Here is a 7136-nt window from a genome sequence, read left to right on the forward strand (position 1 = left end):
TGTTTAGCATGAGCCACATGCAGTACATTGGTTTGGATTAGAAGTTGAACTAATCCAAAGCTAATCAGTTTAAATCCCTGATCTACTGTTAACTCAGCTTGAATGCATTCCTCACTAGATTCTGGGAACTTGCTGCATGTTTTGAACCTATTTATGTTGAATTTGAACAACCTAAAATATACATCTAAATGCTCAGTAGTGTGGAGTACACAAAACAATTAATTTAGAAATATGAAATTACAAACAGCTGAGTGGGATTATATTCATTCTCTTGTAAAGGAACCAAAGGGGACCACACACACACATGCGCGCTATCATTCATTCAAGTTCTATCAAATCATTCAAGCATGATAAGATGCAAAAACTTTTTTTTAAAATCTGTACTAGCATGTCTGTGAATTTCCTGTCTGTGTGACAGATATGATGCACAACAGCATAGAAAGCCTCTCCAGACCGCGCTGAGTTCTCTTTCACACTTGAATGGACAGATACACACAAAAGTATGCCCGCTTTTATCCTCGTAAGCACAGTTTTAAATGACTTAAATAAAGTCTTAAAGATCTACGCATCATGAGCTTCAGATCTTAAAGTGACAGCAGCCAATAAACCCTGCTGCTGAGATGTCTGACATTAATGTAAATCTTGACTGAATAACTTTAATAAGGATTCATCTATATTAAATTTAAAATGTATGCAGTGAAGACTTATTAAAAGAGCAAATTTGAGTGACGTTTGTTGCAAAATGGCACGTCACGAGTGTGGATAAAGCAGGGCTACCCTGCTTCCCTCGGACGAGCACACCGAGTGCATCGCTTGCCTCGCATGCTCTCCTGTTCTCTTCCTCTGTCGAGCCAAGATGTAAGAAACAGCTGACAGCTGACAGCTGACACCTCGATAAGTGGTTCCTAGAGCCGGGGCGCCGCCAGCAGGACGACTTCGCTGAGAGTGTTACAGGGGCCCCGAAGTCAGCGCAGGCAATGCACCACTTCCTGCCGAAGCGGTAGGAAGCTTCCTGCCAGTTCTTCCACTGCTTCTAGTCACCCTAAGTTGTCGTCGACTCAACCTCACCAGTGGTATGCGCACCCAGACCTCCTTCCACTATTATAGTGAATCAAATAAAAAAACAAACACCTTCACAAACAGAGCAATCCTCCTCTTCATTATCCTATTCCAAGCGTCAGCCCCCCGCCACAGTGCAAAGAGCATCTGTAACTCTTCAACCCCTCGCCACCTGAAGCCAGGCTTGGGAAGCCATTCCCGCCATGTCGGATTAGGTTTTATAAATAATCAAACGGGGTTACTCACTCCAGTTTGCATGCAGGCGTCCTTGGGCTTGGGGTCCACTCTACCAGGGGAATGGCCTCTTTTTGGGCTTGGTCTAGCAGAGTGTCCATTGCCGACATCTGTGCGGTGGCTGGCTGGTCCTCGCCGTGCTCCTTTGCCAGGTTCTACAACTTAGACATTTCTGCTCTTCAGGCGGAGATATTGTTTGCTTAACCTCTGTTTTTTTTCGGTGGCATCATGCCCCATGGTCCTGACTTGAGCCCGTCTTGTTGGACAAACCTTTCAAGTCCCTTTCTCTCATGTTGCCTGCCATGTCACCAAGCACCCCTGGGCTACGGGTTCGCAGGGCGGTCTTCCGTTCTGCGCTAGAAGCATGGCGCTATTGAATTGTGTTCCCCATAAGCATCACTGACACCATGCGAGTGAACTGTGTTGAAAGGGAGCGTTCCGGTTTCTAATGTAAACTTGGTTCCCTGACGCTACTCTGCCTGCACGCGACACAATTCTGCTGCTCCTCAGTCAAAAAATTCTAATGAAAATGGCTTTCAGCGCGACTTAAATAGGCACACGGCCCCGTCTGTTTTGGCGGGCTGAAAAGCCATTTGTCTGTGCAGGTGCAGGTGCAAGTCTTTGTCTTGTCTTTACTAGCATAGTCTCAGAATATACCTAGTATATTCTCATAAGACTATGTTATTTTGACAATATATCGTAGTAAAACTAGGTAAGTCCTGCCAGTCCTGTTTTTCTCTATTGTGTTTTAAATGAGTCAGATCACTGAAATTCTCACCTTTCGGAGCCCAGACGTTGAATCATTAGGTTGATTGACTTTCACCTTTTGTCTTTAAAGGGATAGTTCGCCCAAAAATGATATTTAAGCCATGATTTACTCACCCTCAAGCCGTTCGAGATGCATATGTCAATCTTTTTTCAGACGAACACATTTTCAGTTATTTTAGAAAATGTCTTAGATCTTTCAGTGGTTATAATGTGAAGCAATGGGGTCCAGCTGATTCAAGTCGCAAAATGTGCATGCATCCTTCACAAAAATAATCCATCCGGCTCCAGGGGGATAAACGAAGGCCTTCTGAGGGTAATCCGTGCAGTTTTGTCGTAAAAATATACATATTTAAAACTTTATAAACGAAAATAACTGGCTTCCGGTGGCGGTCGGTGCGCGTTCATGGAGATGATTGCTGGCATATGACGTAGGACGTAACGCAGGAAGCGTCGTGACGTAGACCGAGCGTGACAGCGCAGCCAGAGAGCAGAGCAAAACAAAACTCTACGTTCGCTCTACGTCACGACGTCATTCATCTCCATGAACGCGCGCCGACCGCCACCGGAAGCCAGTTATTTTTGTTTATAAAGTTTTAAATATGTATATTTTTACGACAAAACTGCACGGATTACCCTCAGAAGGCCTTCGTTTATCCCCCTGGAGCCGGATGGATTATTTTTGTGAAGGATGCATGCACATTTTGCGACTTGAATCTGCTGGACCCCATTGCTTCACATAATAACCACTGAAAGATCTAAGACATTTTCTAAAATAACTGAAAATGTGTTCGTCTGAAAAAAGATTGAAATATGCATCTCGAACGGCTTGAGGGTGAGTAAATCATGGCTTAAATATCATTTTTGGGCGAACTATCCCTTTAATGGCTCTCGGATGGCTCTTGGAATTGGAGTTCCTGGCCAGTATCAGCATGTGAATAGTTATGCTGATTCAATTGGACTCAGAGTAGGGTGTGTTCCCACTTCATTTGCATGCTTTATTCAGAGTTCCCGCCTCTATGTAATCCCTCCCCCTTGGAATGTATATAACTACAATGCATACTGTATTAGAGTCAGATCATGTTGGAAGTACTACAGCAACGTACAGCGGAGTTCTCAATAAAGAATAACTTCCGTTGAACGCGATCCCAACTGTCTCCTGGTCTCTGCTTCGATGAAAGAAAACTTTACAACAACACCAATGTTTTGTGATAAAATCAAATGCAGTGCATGACCTATATTAAATAAAATATTCAATGTTTCAAGGAAAAAAAACGACTTCTTGTACTTCACGAGTTCACACTTACATACAATTAGAGGGAGTAAAGTTTAATGCGTATTTGGCGTGCTGTCCGGGGGAGGGCTCCGAGCTCGGAGTTCAGCCCGAACCCAGAGTACTCCCCCCCCCCGTATGTAAATGGTTAGGACTAGAAGTGTGGAGAAGGGGTGGTGGAGGGATGCTGCTAAACTCGTTCACTGAAAGCCATGTACTGCACACCGTCAGACTGGCTGACAAAATCTCCCAGGACTCTTCCCATGTGTTGCAGCGGGAGTATCAACTCCTGCCCTCCGGGAGGCGCTATAGGGTCCCAGAATGCAGAAAGAACAAATATAAACACTCATTTGTTCCTCTGTCAATATCTCTTCTGAATCAATACAGGAGGGTAAAGAAGTGATACTTCCCCCCTACTTTCACTTTCATCTATATATTTCTGGCTATATATTTCTGACCACTCTTGCAGGGCAGGTCCCCCATCATATTAATTAAGTATCTATTTATGTTTTTACTGATGCTTCTATGTTTTTAGCTTTTTTAGGTTGTTGTGTTGTAATTGTTGGAGCTTGTATTGTAAGACATATTTCCGTGTACACGGACAATAAAGTGCTATCTATCTATCCTCCCGAACTTTGTAAAACATCATTTTTAAAAATGTTCCGGTTACTAGATGAGTGCATTATTGAAAGGTAGAGAGAAAAAGAGAGCAGGAAGGCCAGATTGAGAAAGAAAACATTGCAATGTAGAGAAACTTCCTCATATGTGCTGTCGAGATTTGTAAATCTTTAACCTCTACTGTGGCAAATAACGGTCAAAGGGTGTTTCCTGAAGGCTCTGGAGGCTGGCTGTTTGACACTGACAGAAGATTTACACATGAACTGACAAGCTGACATCACTTCATCTTCAGCTCTCTTGACACCTACAGTGAATGGATAAACTGCTTCTGTTACATCAAACTGTCTGTCTGCTGTCTGCTGAAGTACTATTGATATTCAGTATATGATTGATACTAGGGTAAATGGGTAAGTATCTGCAACCATTTTCTTGATGTGCCAAACTCTTTATCAGTGGAATTATTCAAAATAGTTGTTTCAGTATAATTTTGCAGAATAATCCTCAAGTTATACGAAGTTATACGTTATTTCGTTAAAAACGAAAAACATGTTAAAACAATGGTTATTGCAATATAGATGTAGTAGGTCTGTTTTACAAATATAGGTACAGGCTGGCTACCTTGACTAAAAAATTTTTTCTCTCTTTTTTGTGCTTCCTTTAAAATTGAAAGGTGTTTAGAAGAATTACAAGGGAAGTGTTTTGAAACTTCTGCTAATATTACCGTGTGTGAAAGAACTGTCAAGTTCAGCTAAGTTAAAACACCATAGAAGGACAGATCTTCAAGTCCTTTTTCACCTTGACAGGTATGAAATGAACAGGCTATTGGATGTACCAACATGTATTTAAAAATTGTAGAGTAAAAAAATAAATAAACATTGATAAAAAGAAATGTGATGAATATATCTATTTTTCAGGGCAAAAACCTTTTACCAGGAAAAGAGTTGAAAAAAGTGAGTTTATGTTATATTTCACCCTAAATCTCATAATAATACATTTACTAAGATTCTTTTCTTAGACTCTTTTTTAAAAAATATATGTTTAGCATTGAATTAATAATTTTTTGAGAGCAAGTAAATCCAAAAATGTCTCTTTTTCAGCAGTGTCAGGCATGATCATAAACAACACCACAAACCACACTGGCCTGCCGGAGGACTTCAGAATCGCTCTTCTGGTCTTATACACATTCATCTTTCTTTCTGGGACTCTTAATGTTTTGCTAATGTCCTGTATGCTACAGCGCCAAAGACGTCTCTCTTTCACCAATGTGTCTGTGATAAACTTAATAGCAGTGCACTCCATTTTCCTTCTCACGGTGCCCTTTCGCATTTACTATTATGCTTTAGATGAAACCTGGATTCTGGGCTTGTATTTCTGCAAAATTGTCAGTCTTATGATCCATGCTCACATGTATCTTGCATTCATCTTTTATGTCTTTCTTCTTATTGTGCGTTATGTGGAGCAATGTGATCAACAGCACAGGCTAGAGTTTCATCGCATCCTTCATGCCACGATTGCAAGTGCAGTCGTCTGGTTGGTCATATTTGGCTCTATGTTCCCAGCAACTATGGCTAACTATGGAATTGCGCATAATGATTCCACTCAGTGCTTTAATTTCGGACAGGCTCTCCAGAAGCCTGCTGTGAAGACGTTAAACTATGTTATTTGCATTCTAGTGATAATGGGTTGGAGTGTGCTGGCACTTTTCCAAGTTTACTTTCTGCTGGTCGTGAGAAAGAAATTTGGAAAGGCCATGTGTGAACGTCAAGAGTTCTGGGCACAATTGAAAAACATTGTATTCCTGTCCATTATGTTTTTTTGTTTTGTGCCCTATCAAGGATTCAGAGTATATTATGTCAGTGAATATGGCAATACTGAAGAAATTATTCATATAAATGAAATTTTTCTTGCTATCACTGCTTTCAGCTGCTGTGATATGATTGTTTTTGCTGGTAGGGATATATGCAAACGTATAAATTCAAGTGGATGGTTTTGCAGTTTATAACAACTATGTTTACTTTATTTAGTTTCTATATTGTTATTGATATAGTGAATTTATTTCCATTTTCTTTTATTTGTTTTTGATGGTTTTGTGCCTTATAAGCTTAAAACAATTGTCTTGCATGACAGAATGTTTGGAAAATAAACTATATACTGTATATGTATCGCATGAAGCAACATGCATGTGTGTTTAGTTTTGTATAGATTTTTTTTTTGTACTTATGGAGAACTGAATCTGGAATAAAACTGTTAAATAGAGTGATACGGTTTGGGTGTGAGTTCCTCATCATTTGCTAACCATAAAGTTTACAACAAATCCATTACTGTTTAGTGGAGGCCATGACTTTAAGGTGTAATAAAGTAAGCCATTTCAAATAATAAAAGAAAAGAAAGGAAAAGTTGGCACACCACAGCTTCAGACATAGCAAAATATTTAGGTCTATTTCATGTTCTCACCACAGGTGACGTTTTGAGCCCAATGGCTCTTCATTAGACAATGACTTTGACCCATTTGGCTCGAAACGTCACCTGTGGTTTTCTATGTTTGGAGCTGTGGTGTGGCAAATTTTATTTCCTTTTCTAAAAAATGTTTTGAGGTTGAGCACACTCTGGAGCTTTTTGCCTGTTAGATGTGCACACTTTGTGTTGAATCTTTGTAAATAAAATAACACTATTAAATAAGTCAAAGCAATACAGCGCATGACACTGACAGTAGGCTATGTGTGTTGGGAATAGCCAGACCCAGGGTTGATAGAGTTCAACAACTGCTACGTTCATACTAATTTCTACAAAGGAAGAAATCCTTTTGTGTTTTAGGACCCTCTAGAGGTCGATCAAAAACTAGCATGAGTGTTCTAACTACATCCTCAATTGACTTTTTAAAACTTCGTATAGATAACTACTTTTCAGACCTGCTTCATGTCAAAAGTAACCATGTATGTGTTACGGAATAGAGACTCACAACAAGATTTATAGAGAATGTCTTTGAGAAGTGGTAAATGGAGATACTGACAGTTATTTTCGTTGCAGATGGTTGAGGAGATCGTGGATGACAAGGAGGTAGATGGCAGAAGCACACACACTGATGCTGGAAGAGAGGTGAGTAGATCTACTAGAGACTGGACTGGAGGGAAAAAACGATAGAGACCAGGAAGACGATGGAGACTTGGAGAAACAGGATGGGAGATGA

General features: G+C 40.4%; 1 protein-coding gene across 2 annotated transcripts; it reads left to right on the top strand.

Annotated features, from left to right (window-relative positions):
- Positions 1–4614: 4614 nt before the first annotated feature.
- Positions 4615–6206, top strand: LOC311087596 (putative G-protein coupled receptor 141). Of its 2 annotated transcripts, none has more exons than XM_084120933.1 (3): positions 4615–4752; positions 4864–4899; positions 5047–6206. In XM_084120933.1, the coding sequence occupies exon 3, from the start codon at positions 5058–5060 to the stop codon at positions 5949–5951; it is 894 nt and encodes a 297-aa protein (XP_083977059.1). In that variant the 5' UTR covers positions 4615–4752; positions 4864–4899; positions 5047–5057; the 3' UTR covers positions 5952–6206. The 2 variants fall into 2 exon arrangements, with proteins under 2 accessions (XP_083977059.1, XP_083977058.1); XM_084120932.1 differs by having other exon boundaries at positions 5050–6206.
- Positions 6207–7136: the final 930 nt, after the last annotated feature.

Source organism: Abramis brama (assembly GCF_963993115.1).
Source record: "Abramis brama genome assembly, chromosome: 7".
Lineage (NCBI taxonomy): Eukaryota > Metazoa > Chordata > Actinopteri > Cypriniformes > Leuciscidae > Abramis > Abramis brama.